The sequence below is a fragment of the Athene noctua genome, chromosome 4, assembly GCF_965140245.1.
Source record: "Athene noctua chromosome 4, bAthNoc1.hap1.1, whole genome shotgun sequence".
In the NCBI taxonomy this organism is placed as follows: Eukaryota; Metazoa; Chordata; class Aves; order Strigiformes; family Strigidae; genus Athene; species Athene noctua.
In genome coordinates this window covers 50,030,262-50,046,548 of record NC_134040.1, presented here as the reverse complement: position 1 = coordinate 50,046,548, position 16,287 = coordinate 50,030,262, and the positions used below count along the sequence as shown (strand labels likewise).

General features: G+C 42.6%; 1 protein-coding gene across 2 annotated transcripts; it reads right to left on the bottom strand.

Annotated features, from left to right (window-relative positions):
- Positions 1-105: 105 nt before the first annotated feature.
- On the bottom strand, positions 106-15,248 carry NUP54 (nucleoporin 54). 2 transcript variants are annotated; one of them, XM_074905303.1, is made up of 13 exons: positions 15,112-15,248; positions 13,241-13,402; positions 10,862-10,945; positions 10,595-10,729; positions 9,657-9,886; positions 6,722-6,909; positions 6,240-6,436; positions 4,470-4,524; positions 3,798-3,891; positions 3,188-3,295; positions 2,672-2,791; positions 2,210-2,320; positions 106-1,888 (listed from the first exon to the last, which is right to left on the bottom strand). In XM_074905303.1, the coding sequence occupies exons 1-13, from the start codon at positions 15,161-15,163 to the stop codon at positions 1,760-1,762; spliced, it is 1,665 nt and encodes a 554-aa protein (XP_074761404.1). In that variant the 5' UTR covers positions 15,164-15,248; the 3' UTR covers positions 106-1,759. The 2 variants fall into 2 exon arrangements, with proteins under 2 accessions (XP_074761404.1, XP_074761405.1); XM_074905304.1 differs by lacking the exon at positions 13,241-13,402.
- Between the last annotated feature and the right edge of the window lie 1,039 nt (positions 15,249-16,287).

Below are 16,287 nucleotides of genomic sequence, written 5' to 3'. Positions count from 1 at the left end.
GCCTTCTCTAGTTTGTCTACTTGGTTAGCAGCAGTGCTTTCAGAGCTAATACCTATTTCCCCTCTGTTGTTCCTTTGCTGTGGTAAGTTTGATGCTACTAGATATGTGCAGTGGAGCAACACTTCAAAAAATCCAATCTCAAACATGTGAAACTGTCCTAGCGGGGGGCTTTAAGAGATCTATTGAGACTGGTTCTTTTTCAAAGGCCCAGGTAGTAGATCAAGTAGTCCCCTGCTAGAGTGCCTGTGCTGCATGTGCAAGATATTTTCAAAGCATGGTACAACTGCAGCTTAAAAAAAAAATCTCAAACACACAGCACAGGCACTTGAGCAGGGACAGAGTGGTAGAAGACTTCACTTAGACTGCTACCATGGCCCTTGAAAAAGAGAATTCTAGCCTTATTCCAATTCTTAGAGTCTCTGCTGGAGCCTGTATTGCACATTTGAGATATATTATTAGTGGAACCATGCTCCCAAAAAGAAACTAATCCTTTTCCCGCTTCATTAGCGCTCTACATATACTTTTTTCAACTGTAATAGAACTGTCCTTGCAAAACTACTCTCTCAACTACACAATACAGTCTCAAGCATACTGAGGCATTATTTCTATTTTTTTATATTTCAAATTTAATGAATGGATTTTTTTTTTCAGCTAATTAACAAAATGATTCTGTCTCTCCTGTGTTTGAGTTTTCTGCTGTATAAACTCCTACTGCAGAGAATAATGTATTTTTCATTCAGTTATTTTCAGTGTCTTTTGTAATGAGAAAAAAAAAAAAAGGCAACTTAGGGAAAAAAACCAAAAGCTGCCTCTCCCCTGCATGTAGTAGCCACCTGCTCTGCAGGAACTGGTACCAGGTAGGATCTAAGGGAGGTGACCTTGTATTTTAGTTTGGGGGCTGAAGCTGTCAAGCAGCTCTGTGGCATCAGGTTGGACAGCCTGTTACCTGCAGTGCCTGGAGGAGAGCAAAGTGCAGGAGCCCGGAGTTGGTAGTAGTTTCACTGCTTTGCTGATGTAGCCGAGAAAGAGCCAACACCATGCACAAGTTATTACAAAGTCAGACTGAATTTATTACTCTCCGGCAATTAAAAAAAAAAAAAAAAGGCAGAAGACAACGTCTAGACATTCTGGACATTCTGTTGCTATTTAAGGGGCAGCAAAGTTTTGTATAATTCACATATGTAAAGTGACGAAAAACATAACCTTCAGATCCTCACAGTCCAACAGAAGGACAGAAACTGGAAACACCGATTTCCTGGAGCTTGCCCCAGTAAACTACAGGTATTGCAGAGACTGACATAGTTACAGCAACATACATATCTGTAATAGTTTAAATTACCTGTTTACATAATGTTACTTGATTGTTTTGACAATATCATGGAAGCAGGCTAAGCTTTCCACAAACCAAATCACAAGTGGAACAATTCCCTCAGCATTGCATTTCTAGAACAATGCCATTGTAAAAAAAGAAAAAAAAAGAAAACAATGTACAATAGTACATATAGTTTTATAGTAAACCAGTATCTGAACAGATTCAGTTTTCCTTCTTTTATTAAAGCATATACAGCTTTATAAAATATAAACCTTCCAAAGGTCAAGTTCAAAAGCTTAGAAGAGGCTTTAATAATTGTAAAGATAACAGCCAAAATACCATTGCTCCAAGATACAGGTTTTATTTTACCTCAACAGTTTTAGCCTTGGAAGGTGAATCATGAATTCGAGTAATGTGTTCTGTGTAAGCTCAGCAGCATCCACCATGTCAACTGAAGACTCCTCCTCTGATGGGAATGCTCTCATTCAGCCCATGTTCTATAAGTTTGATGTCCTCCAAGTCATCCTTTATAATGCTAATTAGGTGACTCAGGCCTTCCTGCTGCTGCTTCAGATGCTGCAGATGATAGTTTAAAAACCAGCATGAGCATAGTTCAACTTCACAGATTTTAAGTAACAGTTCTCAAAGGTGCCATGGCTGGCAGCCTTGGCACACTGAAAAGCCTGGTATAAATTCTCTGGAAGAAGGAAAACCAGCATTTTCTGCACTAATAGCCTAACTGCATAGAGTGGTTTTGTACAGTACCCTGATGCACTATGACTTCCTGAAACTATTGCAAAACCATGACATTCTAGATACATCTCCCAAGGTAGTGCGTAGCTGGCCTAAATTACGAAGTTCAAAGAGTTTCTCAGGATTCTACCCCATAATACTTACTTGCTTGATTTCCCTTAAGAGATCTGCATCTATGTAGTAGCGCTCTTCAGCTCGCACTGCTCCAAAGTGGTTTTGCATCCTGATTTGGGACATGAGCTCATTCAGTCTGCCCTGGGGAGAGAAGCAGGCTTAAATCAAAACACAACTCCTTCACATATGTCAGAGCTCCAGCATGTATCACTCCTTGAGTCATGGGCAGGAAACATTGCCACTCATTCCAGTTTAAAATTTTTTTTTGGAAGACACTGCAAAGGGCAAGCAACTCCAATCCTTCCAAGAACTCAACAACACTTAAGTACCTATCAGACACACAACAAAGAGCATGATGCTACAACCTAGTAACACTGCTGGACTTCTCTTCTGAAAGCTTTCCACAATAAATATATATGCACAGTTTGGAAAACTTACATTCCTTTGTGAGGAAAAAAAAGAGTTGTTAGCAAAGTTCTATTAACTACTCACCTTGAACTGAGTAGGTGCGTTAAGTTCACACTGAATTGTATCTAGTTGTACACGAAGCTGCTCTTCGTCTGCTTGAATGGCGTAACCACTTTTCCTTTGGATCTCCTGCTTTATTAACACCTACAAAAGAAGCCTTTGAGGTTCATTAGAGAACACTTTGCCCATCTCTTTCCCTACCAGCCCATCCAAATCTCTTTTTGCCCTTCCTCCAGCATGTCTCACATCAGATTTGTTCTGTCATTTAGTCTGTTGCTCCAAGACCTCAGGACAGTCCCACAGCTTCTGAGTAAGTCAGAGAGCAGGTTCCCAAAGTAGTAAGACATGCAGCACACCTGAAGCTTCCCCTGACAGCTCTGCCTGTTACTTAAATCAGTATCATTTAGATGAAGTCAGAATTTTATTTTCAACATTGACCATGCAGAAGATTGCACAGGTCATCCTGCCCCCTCTCCGTTTGCCTTCTGGCACTAGACTCTGTGTCAGAACAAGTTAGTTACTTAAGACTATCCATGTTACCTGTAACGTTCTGTGAGAAAGCGCCATCAGTTTCCTTTTGTACTGTGCAATTTTTGCCATAGTTGTTGTTTGGTTTTTCTGCAGCTCACTGATATCTTCTGATATTATCTGCAGAGGAGATGGAGTCAGTTGGAATTCTTAAGTTTCTGGCAACAGAACACATTAGTCCTGATTTGAAACCTGGAGGTTCAGAACAATACTCAGTCCAGCAACTTAAGAGTCCTTGCCAGAAATGCCTTCAGAAAGCTTTTTGCTAGACCTCTACTCTTCTGGTTTCTATTTATTTTCATATGCAACTGGGAAGGCATCAGAAAACTGGGTGCCCAAATTAGAGCCCATGCCAGTGCAACTTAATTCAGCTGGTTTGAATTAGCCTATAACAACACAGCAAGCCTGAACCTTGAAAAAAACAAAGCCAAAATGCACTGCTCGGTTTTTGGCCAAAAGATATAATTAAGGAATATATTAAGAAACAGTGATAAAGAGTCACAGCCCCATGCACATGGTTCCAGTTTCAGTTTTCAACACACAGGAGACACAGGGGGAAGCTTATTTAATAGCACATCTATTGTCAACAGCAAGCAGTCATGATAATGGTGAGAAACCTTACATCTAATCGAGTTTGATGCTGTTTGGTCATCTGGTCTTGGACCTTTAACCTTCTCAACAGTTCCTTGAAACCCACCATTGGCACAGGAATAAGCCTACAAGAACAGAATTAATTCTTACAACACATTTTTATATTAGACATAGGGTATGGATTAATAATTACAAATATAATCTAATATAAAGTTACATATAATCTTGGCCTATCCTAAATTAAGGTAATACATAAATATATCTTGTTTTGCTAAATCCTGGAGTTCTCACTATTCCTGACCACCTGTTCCTTTTTCATAAAGAAATCAGCCTAAATTATGTGTAACCACTGGAGTGTACAAGGGTACATCGCTTTCAGCTGCAGGAATAATGAGAAGAAAAAAAAAAGGAATGGTCGCAAACAAATAAGTCACAAAAACTAGTCCATAAAATGGAGGACAATACAACTCAAACTAATGCAGTAAGGCTCACTCTTTATCCTCATAACCCTTAAGTGCTTAAATGGGTAAAGGAATTAAACAGGCATTTCTAGTAATCCTCACTGCTTCAAATGAGATCAACACTTGACAAAGTTATTCTGTACTAAGTTTCTTACAAGTTACCTGAAGGGTACAACACAATATTGTATATTTCTCCCCTTTCCAAGTTTTTTTGTAATACTTGGACAGACTATGAGACTTACTTGTCAGGATCAGGATTATCAACTTTGGCTTGTTCCCATATAATAGGATCAACACCTTAAAAAAACCAACCAAACAAGTTTTAGTAGGGATAGATATCACATTACAGATGTTCAGCAGGAAAAATGTAAGGAAATACACAAACACTATAAACTATGCTAACCTGAATGACTGTTATACAAATTCTGGTTAATTAAACAAGGGTATTTCTTAAAAAGTCTTGATCCTGGACTGTGGCCATAAATTCGACCCAAAAGGCTGTCAAGCACTTCTACTGGTTGGAAAGCATGGGAAAGGAACAACACATCGGTGATCAAACTGGACAATCCATACTTCAAGGGGAAAAATTCCTACAGTTTCCACTGTGTGCTACACTTGGGTCATCAATCCTCATCAAGTTGCTTCTTGTATTAAAAACAAATATTAAAAAATCAGTAATTAAGTGATCAAAGTACCAAACCAGTTAGCAAAATAATCCCAGTAGGAATTACCATGGTTCCTAACAGGATTTGCCTAAGGATATTATCTGTTGACAGAACAGTTGCTTGTTCTGTCATGAACTGCTTCACCAGGTAATTACATAAAATAAAAGCAGTCTAATTGTAGGTGTATATCATCACGATGCAAGCTACTGCATTCTCCAAACCTCATTGCAAATCAGATCAGTGTATTAAATGCACATACTGAGGCATGCAAGGGAAAAAAAAAAAAAACAAACCACACTACAACACTGACAGGGAAGCAGTTGATTTTCTGGCCATAGAAAGACATGCCAAAAAACCCCCAACATGCTGGTAATTTAACAATTTCAGGCCAGCTTAAAGAGGAGGCAAGAACAGTCAGCTACCATAACATTCTTCACTGCACATCACTCCAGGTCATTCCTCATAAAACCTATTGTCTTCATATCAAAACTCATCTCTCAGGGTGTGACCACTTCTCTGGAGCTCAGCAGTAGGGTCTCTTGCACATCACATCTTGCTGCTTGATTAGCCTACAAACTTAGCTTCCTTCTCAAGAACTAACAAGCTGTGCCCACCCATCGTTACAGAGGCCCTATGACACACCTCCAGTATTAAAGAAAGCCAATCTGCTTGCGCACAGAGCAATTACTTCTCCCCAGCGCTGTAGCAGTTAGAAAACACTGCTGTTTGCCTCTGATTCTTTTGCAATACAGGTACCATAACCTTTGCTGTGTTTTTAAACACTGGTCTTACTGAACATGCTGCGTGCTATCTGCTGGGAACTACAGGCCGCTTTCCCTGGACCCACTGCAGAGAGTACATTGCGAGTACTACATGGGATACTGTACAGACATAGAGAATAAGCTACAATTAGCCACTGAAATGGCATGAACAGCACTTAAACTCTAAAGCTCTAAAACAAAGCTGTATACATACTGTCTGTGGCCAAATATACAGGCTAAGCGACCCCTCTGAAAACTAGGAAGTAAATATAGGACATGATTATTCTGATATGTAACTTCTTTTTAATTGGACAAGTTGAAGTGATTTATGATGGCTAAATCCTTTAACATGGTGTTGTGTGGTGTATTACTGATAATTAAGAACAGTCTTGGTAGACTATATGGCACTTCAGTGGGAAAACCAGCTGCAATTAAAACCACCACTTCAGTATGTCAGGGCACCTTAGAAACTCCTGTAGTTTGAAAAGGTGTTTTCCAGCAGGCTGACACCTGTATTTTTCCCAGAGACCCAAAAAAGCCCCAGCAGAGGCCCAACCGTGCCCCAGCAGAGCCCCAGACCCCATACCAGCAGGAGGGTTCTGCAGGAGCTGTTTGACTTGTGCCGGGGAAAGCTCTGTTCTGGCCATGGAGAGGCTGACCCCCAGCTGCTGCAGGGATGATTTTATGTTGGCTTGTTCAAAGTGGGCATAGAGGGTCGTTGCAGGAACTCTCCTCGAAGTGCCGTTGGGCGAGCGCTCAACAACATAAATGATCACTTCTGTCCTGAGCAAGGCAAAATGCGTACTGTCAGAACAAGGTCAGCAGCGTATAGAAACTAACACAGTAAAGAACAACCCTAAATCTAAGTTACGGCTTCTCCCAGCTGACTGCAAACTTCCTTTAGCTAACTGAGATAGAAAGAACCAGTAAATGCAGGGTTTAATGCAGCAAGGCAGAAAGAGAAAAGCTGTAAGTACCCTACAAAATTACATTCTTCTCCCCTAAGCACCAACCCTTTATAACATGCAATACCGGATAAAAAGGCAAAACTACATAAAGTTCACATACTGGTCATCTGGCATCGTTTTAACACCTTCTACGTTGACAGTGAGGGTCTGGTTTCCTCCTAGAATTTTATGTAGTGATTCTACAAGCTGCTGCTGCTGGCTTCGAATATCTATTTCTTTTCTATTAAAGACCAAGACCACAAGGCCATCTTCATCTTTGTTGTTGGGCATTAAACTGTAACCCACAGCCTGCAAATGAACAAACAAAAACTGCAGATACATCACTTAGCAAAAGCATACCTACATGGCATGAAGGGGAGGGGTTAAACCCCTCAATTTTTAGAGCAACGGGTTCAAAATTTAAGTTACAACATATTCAGAGATGCAGAAACATAAAATAAATCCCCCTTTAAAATGTTCTCTCACAAGGCCACCAGTAGAGTAGCTTTTGAAACAGTTCAAATTTTTACAAAAAGTTCCTAAGTATCCATTCCCCATCTTAAAAACCTATGGCTTGGGAGATGCCAACTCAGCAGGGTATCTATGCTACTTCAGAGCTGATCTCCATCAGAAACATTTTACAAATTTACACTTTTTCTAAGCTGCAAAAGGTACCAGAAGACCAGACTTCAATACAGAAAAATTACTACTGAAAACCAGTTACTGACATAACTTCACTGAAAGAGAAGCCAATCATCAATCTCCATGGATTTCTTAGCATTTTCCTACTGTAGATCCAGACAGTTTGCCTGGCAGTACAAGTCAAAACACGGACATGGAATATTTCTACTAGACAAGACATACATCCAGTAAGGTTCTCACAAAAGAATCTGGGACAACCTGTTTTCCTTGTGTTAGCAAGTGTCATGGGTTTTTTTTGTAAAACTGCTTACAAAGTTTAATGTTATCTTTATCCTTGCTGTGATAAAACTGTAGTAGGGTTAGATGTTTAGTTCAATGTTGTAATCTAATATAAGAACACTTGCTGCCATCTGCGCTAAGTAACAGTGTGCTTTCCCCATTTCAATAAAACCCCCTTTCAGCTCCAGTGTAAACTCCACATGACTTGTAAGAAAGACCTAAACTGTTAACTCGTTAAAAGCAAAAGCAGAGCGGGTAGTTTTCATGTCATTTTGCCTATGAACTGTTGCACCCATTTATCACTGGTGACATGTTGGACAGTGGGTGCTTTTTAAGGCCCTGACACTGAATGAATGTGGTTGGGTGACTTGCGCCTTTCCCCTTCTTCAAGTTCAGCTGAATTGTGAAATGAGTTGGGGATGTGCCCAAGAGCCTGGTCTTTGTCAGCAGAGGGAAATCCCCTGCGACGGTGAGTCTCGCAGAATCATCCCTCTTCAGCTGGGCTGTCCTGTCATGAAGCACAACAGTGACAGCTAAGGAAGAATTGGGTTTTAAGAACATGCCTTTGACAGTTGTGAAAGAAGCTCACACTGTGGGGAAAGGCTTGCCAGTACATGGAAGACTAAATCTCATTACGTGCAAAGTACTACTAAGACCACAAATAGACGTCTCCTCTGTTATTTCTGTTTTAAATAAATCAATCAATAAATCTTTCACAATTTCTTTATGTAATTAACTATTTTCAAACTGTAACAGATTTTTTACCTTGTTTTGGTCCTTCAAATGTATCACATACCTTAGAAGCACACTTTTCTTGGTTAAGAGCTGCATGCTTCTCATTTGTTCTAGAGCTGGAACTGTGTACAAGTGGATTCCTTGAACACTTTTGAAACTCTTCAGGTAATGCGTTATTCTTACCAGATGCCGATGCTTACAGAGGCAATAAACCAAACTAGTTTATGACGCTTTACTGTGATACCTGTGTTATTAACTTCACTATTTTTCTTAGGTATCCACCATTGCCAGCATGCATCCAGCTTTTCAGTATTTTGCTGAAGGTACGTGAATTCATAATGGCGTTGGTAATACTCCAGTCACAGGGACAAAAGAAAACCTAGCATGTGGCACTGTAACTTGAAAGGAAACTCTAATATAACTGATTTTGCATCACATATCTTACACTCTGCAATTTTTCAAAGCCCAGAAAACTCTAAAGCTGTTTCAGGCAACAATTTACAAGAAAGCCTTCAGATGCATTATCAACAAATAGGTACCACCTCAGAATGTAATGCAATAGATGCCAAATATTTGTTATGCGGGCACTGAGTTGCTGCAAAGATTTTATAAAAGTGTCACAATGTGCATAATCAAAACTAGTCTTAATTAGCTATTAACCTACATTTAGGTTAGAAAGTTTGCACTTCAAAGAATCAGCCTGGGAAAGGAGGGTATGACCATGCCTGACCCAAATCCACTTTCAAGTCCAAAGCTTAGCAATAAAGTCAGCAAGTGCGAGATTTGCGGATGATGAATACATATCCTTTGTTGACATGAGAAGCAAGATCTGGAACTGCTGATGGTATAATACAAGGAATGGAGTCAGCTTTAGCACTGGCTAGGATAAAAGAAGAAGAAAGCTGAAGGCTGTTGTACTTAAAATGGTACATATGGGCCAGGTTCACAGAGGGTTTTTCTAACGTTGGCAAAGCAAGGAAGAGAGACCCTGAAGTTCTTATTCCAGACGTTACAGTTTCTTTCAGATGCAAAGGTTATTTAAAACAGTTTCTCTAATATTGTACCCTAAGCAAATACACATTAAAATTAATTTTCAGAGATCTGCTCCAACCACACACACACTAATCTGAATGCTTTCATATGAAAATATTGTTTCATGACCCACATCTGCACTCACTATCTAGTACCTCAACAACACCCAGATTTCCAGCATCTATATAGATTTTTAAACCTTTTAATTAGCATGCATCAGAACTGTGTAATTTACCTGGAAAAATACTGTTTCAGAATACTCTTAACAGTAACAAAAAACTAATTTAACACTCATGAGACACTCAAGACACTCAGCAAGGAGAATAACTGCTTCAGAGCTGTTTGTGGGCAGCTGAACAATTCCATACCTTAAACCTGCAAAAGGGGTTTTCCTGTGTGAACTCCACTGGGGCGATGTTATTGTTGAAATAACCTTTGCCTGTTCCCCAGAAGGCCTGAAGCTGGTTCCATTTTGCCAAAATAGCATCTCTCTCATCTCCTAAGAGTGTCGGAGCTGAGAGGGCACTGGCTGTATTGATGAGCTGGTTCGACTGGGCAGGTGTCTGAGCAGGCTGGCTGAACAAGCCGCTTCCTAATGCTGTGTTGGATGAAGAAAAACAAATTAACTCCTTTACCAACCAAGACAGACTTGCTTGCTAACACAGACCATCTGTCTATCATTGGTACCATGTCTTTTCACATTCTGAGAAGTAAAATAAATGCGCAGAATAAATAAATCAGTATTGGGTAATTTTTTTTTAAAGTGTCTTTTTACACTCAATCCTCATCAGCAACAGAAGTTCCTGAATGTGAATTAGAAGAAAAGATTTTTTTTCTTTAAATGAGATGTCTATATTCATCCGTGACATCATCTGGCACTTTCAATGCCTAAATCTGAAGGGCAGATTTGTTGTTACAAATTCAATGGACTCAAGGGCCTGCAGCTGGTCATTATCCAACTCACATTTAAACTAAATTCAAACCCAATTCAAGGGTTTTCCTCCCCTTTCTAGTGATGCCCTGACTGGCAACATCAACTCTGTAACTACTCTTTCTACCACTGCCAAACCAAAGGGAACTCAGGGATGAAGTTCAGAACCTTGCTTGAGCTCCACTTCAAGAACATGGCAAGGGCTGCAAATGTAGGCATTTCAAAAGCTAAATTTTTTAGAAGTCTCCATCCATGAGGAGATAAGTGTAACAGCCTCCTTTTATGATATCCTTCTGACCCAATACTCGTGCACCTGTTGCAGTCCTATGCTTTCATTGCTAAGGAAGGGGTAAACCAAGAGAAGGCCGTACTTACTGCTCTGTTGCTGCTGGGTACCGAAGCCTCCAAAGCCTAGCCCAGTTCCCAACCCACTACCCAAGCCAGTTCCTGTTCCTGTGCCAAAACTAGTACCAAATCCAAAGCCTTTGTTCTGGGTAGCACCAAAGAGTCCTGGGGAAATAAGAAAATAATTATTGAGAAAAAGAGGAGAACAGTACCTGTGCAATCCAAAACATTATTGTGAAGGGCTGATGTGCTATGGTTCGTTCTAAAGCAAATACTTTCAGACTCGTACTGTCTTACCGCTGGTGCCTGTATTGGTGGGAGCAGAAAAACTAAACGCTGGTCCCGCAGTGGTGGTAGTTGTCCCAAATCCTCCAAACGCACCTAACAAACAAAGTTCACAAGTAAGGCAGACAGCACGTTGTGAGCAGCAGCTGTGCATGACAAGAAACTGCACGCTTCAAGGGGTGTTACGAGAACAGATGCTGACAGATGGATGTATTATGTTACAAGCATGTAGTTCACATTGATCATGGGCATCGAATTCACTGTCTGAGGAAATGGGGGAGAAAACATGAACCAAAAAGCCAACACATCTATGGTGTGTCAAGAATGCAAATAAAAAGCAGCAGTTAACTAACATCTTGTTCCTCTACCAGCAGAATCTGCTTTCCTTAGTGACAGGCACAACTAATAATACTATTTCTTAGCTTCACTCTCAGGAAAACTTCCAGTCAAGTTATTTGTTACTAAGTGTTTAATAAATGATCTGTGAGGTTTTTAAACATTCCTAACCTCTATAGGGCAAAACCAGAAACAAATCAAGTAAAGCCTGAGGCTAGGGTGCACACAATTGCAGTACAATTTCTTTCTACACACAGGTAGTTCTACAAAGTTTGGAGTCTGGGGGGGTGTGGGGGGGTGTTTTAAACCTAGTTTCCCTATCATCCTCCCTACTAAATCTCATCTTGAGGTTCAACAATTATCAGAGGAAGATGGATGGAAAAGCAATCAGCCTTCCGTGGATTTTCAGGAAAACCTGTCACTGGCTAGCAGGGCAGGGGGGAAGACTTGAGTAAGGGCCTGAACTCCACTGTGCCGAGGAAGGCCCAAGAAACCCACCTCCCCCCCTTTGCCCTCTTAGAAGAGACGCCCTGACACATGGCAGCTGTGCTGAGGCAGGCGCTACCAGCCCTGACAGCCTCCCAGCACATGAGCGCTGGATGCTGCCACACCATCTCTTTGCTACCACTGGCCCAAGGTGCAGGCTGTGAACTTCTGACTAGCTCTGAAAAACACAGTTCTCTCCATTTCAAGCTATTTTTACATGCATTCAAATGAAGAAAGACAGTCTGCTACGAAGGATTTGTCAAAAGATGCTGCCACTGCTAACTCATGCGTCAACAGAAAAAAAGAAGTCTGTTTAGACCTACTACACTTACCGTCCTCTTGTATACACACAAAATAAAAGCTTAAAGTTGACATGCAATCGCATTTTATTTTGATTCAGCAAACTTTTTAATGCGAGTGGATAAAAGAAGCTGTTCCCTGTAACATTCGAGTTTCAGTCCTACCCGTGAGTGAGAAGCCCTTGTGGGAGTACCATCAGATGATACAATTTTTATGTAGTTTTGTACTCACAGCAATTTAGTTATCCTTTCTTGAAAAAGGATCTAAGAGTGCAAACTGCTAAACAAAATTAAGTATCCAAATTCTCTTTTGGAGTAGTTCAAATTCAGCTAAAGAAATACAGTCCAATAGCATTCATACCAAATAAAAACAAAACCAGATCCCTTGAGTGCACAACACAGGTAAGAGTACACTAACACAGGGAGCAACGACACTGTGGAATGAACATAATTCCTATACGAGCAGCGGCAACGAGACCCCACAGGCTAATTCTACACGACTAAAAGCATTAGAAATCCACACAGTTTAGCATTTTTATATGAAATGGAAAAGATTTAACTTGAAATCAGATCAGCTGATAGCTCAGAGCTGATGGATCTACATGGGGCCATGAACAGTTTTCTTAATCAATACCCAGTGCACTCATCATGCAGAAGCATCTCTTAAGGGGAGCCCAGGATGCGTGCTATTTCAGGGTGCAGAATGGCATTTAGGAAAAAGAAGTCACAGCAAGGGCTGTTCATTTTGTGCTGATCGTATAAAATTTGTTTCTCTGCAGAAACCATTGAGGTGTAGTGCATTCATGACAGCCAATGGCAGGCCAATGAGGAAACACAGGGGAAGATGGAAAACATGACTGCAGTAGTCCAAGAATCTCATGTCAAGAAACGTGGCACTGGGGACCAGCTCTGCAATTGTTCATGATTGCCTGGATCTGAATGCAGAATCAACATTACCATTTTGCTAGGTAATTGAGGCTCAATTTTAGACTGGGTCGGACTCGTAGGTTACCACAATTCATTTCCATTTCAGAGACTTGAGTATTTGGTAATTGGTTATTTTTCTTCAACAGCTGTTTCTTTAGAATTTAATAGGCAAAAAACCCTGCAAGCCTACGGCTCTCAAACCCATTCTACTTTCAGAGCTTTTATTGCCAGTCTTCACCGGATATGAAGATTAGTAGTAAACACAAATTCTCTGTTAGGGATGTAATTCTTGGACCCCTGCTATTAACATTTATTACAGGACAAGTATTTATGCATTAACTACCTGCACTTGCCAGACTGTTACCAAAATTGAATGGTGGAGTTGAGGTAGTAGAAACACCGAAATTCCCAATATTAAAATTCACTGCAGGATTAGCAGTTAATCCGAAACCCCCAAAATTAAACCCACTGGCAGTGGAGTTTGTAGTTTCAAGCCCACCAAATCCTGACAAGTGGGAAGCAGAAAAAGAGCAAGGTAACATTAGTTCTAAGTAAAAGGTAGGTTCAGGAAAGAAAAGCTGAAATATTTTTCCATCACCACAGACAAGACAGGCATAGATAAAAACAAGAGTAAGATATTAACTGGCATTAAACATTATTTATTAAACACAAGGAGGGCAGTTGAAAACTTTCTCTTTAACCTACTCTCCCTGCATCACTGCTGTAAACATGTTATTCTTCAACAATACTGCATATTAAGCAGCTAACATTCTTCCCATCTTATTTCAAAGCTATACATGAAAATATCCATGTGATTCAACATTCCTGTTAAGAGTAATTTTTAAACCACCTAAGATTGCTCGATATAGCTGCATCTGTGCTACTGTAACTCATAGTAGCATAATTATTTCATGAGCTATCCGGAAGGCAAGAATAAACTAACTTTGTGCTAATACCATACCCACATATGAGCAGCGATAGAATAATCGCAAAATACAACACTAGCAGCTGAGGCACCACGTGGGCCTCAAATACACCAGAGCAGACTTATTCAACTTATAGTCACAAGATCTGTCCACTCCAGCGCTTTCTGGCGACTTACCTCATGCATCCAGGTTTTCAGCACTAAGAAAAATGCTAACGCGGGAGCTCCCCAATTCCCTCCACAGGAGTAGCTGAAAACAGGTTCATACTAGACAGACAGTGGGAGGTCCTGGGCTGCGATCCCAGAATTCCCTCTAATATCAGTCTGCAAGCACAATGAGCCTTATAACGGTTGTACAAGCAGTACAAGATTATGTTTTACTTTTAAGATAGGGCCAGAAAGTCTGTATCTAAATCAGCCAGAGCTAAAGCTCATACAGTATAGCCGAGGCTAATTGCAGTGAAGATGAACCCTGTCCAAAGGACTTATTCAGTGTCTGCTCTAAGAACCAACAAAGATTTATTTTACTAAGTGAGAGTGAGGAAAGTTCTGGCTTACATTTCACCAAGACTGTCAGTCAACTGACAGTTGCCAAACAGTAAGAGGGGAAAAGTCTTTATTCCATTACAAGTTAAGCACTGTCTTTTACACTGCTCAAAAAATCACTTCCAAGAGTGTTTCGTCCAAACAGGAACACTACTGCAATCAAAAGTGATGACCCTAGTGACCTGGCAGCTTTAGCCAGGCACCACCAGATCACAAGCACCCTAAGAGCAACGCACACTTCTTTTAGCAGGAGTAAGCCTTGGACGCCTCCCAATACGGACCCGCCACCACTGCACAGGAGGAAGTTAAAAAACGAACAAAACCCTGTCGGTACGGTGGGGACTGCGTTTGACCGAAGGCGGGCGGGATAAAACACCGGAGTCGTCTCGCATCTCACCGGTTCCGCCGAGAAGAGGCGAGAGAAGACGGCCACACCCGGCCCTGCCAAAGCCCGGCCGAGGACAGCTCCGCACGGCCGTCCCCGCCGCGCTCCGGCCTCAACAGGGACTAGCGCGGAGCGGGCGGCTCGCCGCCGCGGAGGGGCCGCGCTTCTCATTGGTGGGGGGGCACGCGCACCCCGCCGCCGCGGAGGGGCCGCGCTTCTCATTGGCGGGGGGAACGCGCGCCTCGACACCGTTGGGGCTCGACTACCCGCCGGGCGCGTGGCGGGGAGAGAAAAAAGCTCCTTTCCCTCCCTCCCTCCCTCCCTCCCTCCGCCCGGCTCCGTGACCCTCCGCGCTCACCGGTCGGGTTGGCGGCACCGGCTCCCGCCGTCGCCCCGAAATTGAAGGCCATGAGCTGCTCGTTGGCAGGGCCGCGGGAGGAGCGTGCGGACCCAGCGGGTCCGACCAGAAACTAACCGACGCCGCTTCCGGCCGCTGCTACTAAAGGCTTCCGGGTGGCGCGGCCTCCCGCCGCCGGGAGAGCGTCACGTCGTGACGCAACCGACGACCGCCCCGGGCTGTACCACCACGCGCGGGGGGGGAGTACGGGACACAACTACGGAGGGACACCCAGCCGCGAGTTTCCACCCAGTGGGGACAGTTAAATTAAGAGACTTTCTTCTCCTCCCTGTATCAGAAGAAAATGTCCTGTTTATGGTTTAATAGGGATTTAAGAAAATATCGTGGGGAAAAATATCCTCAGGAACAGGTCGGAGAACGGAGGTATTGCAGCGATTTAGTAGGGCAATAAACGCGCAGCGTGCAGTGTTGTGTGGTGTTGGAGAAACATAAACAGCAGCGTTGCTTCAGAAAGCTTCAGGGAAAGCACGGGGCTGCAGGGCGGAGCCCGAGGGAGGGGTAAGGGGGCACAGCCAGAACCCGAGCAGGGAGCAGCTCCTGGAACCCGAGGCACGATGGAGACTCGTCAACCCCCGGCAGAACTCGGGGTACGTAGACTCGGGAGAGAAATCTGCACGGCTGGGCCGTGGTGATTACAGCACCCCTGCAGAGTCCCTGGCTGCCACGGACCCCTTTCTTACTGGGGATCTGCCTTGCAGTGGAATCGGTTCCCCCTCTCCCCTTCTGACACCATTACCTTGGGGTCAGGTTTGCCCTACTGTGGGACGTGGCGGGCAGCTAGGAAAGAAAATCCACGAGCCTTTCCCTAGATGACAGGTTCTTCCCAGCACTAGGCCAGGGAAGGTCATGAATGGCTCTGAGATGGCTGTAACTCCAGTAATGTCTCTGGCATCCAGAACATGGCAAGAAGAGCAGCATTTGGGTTAAAGCAGAGCCAAGAGACTTCCCAAAGTGTTTTCACGGAGTGTTTTTTTCAGCTTGGCTGTGCAGAAAGCAACTTTTTGGGGGGGTGCAGAGAAGAGGTGACAGTTTTAGCCCACAATGTCAAATGGAGTGGTTGCTCCAGTACAGCTCCTTTGTAGAAGGTTGCGATGAGTGTGTTGTTCCTGTATGCTT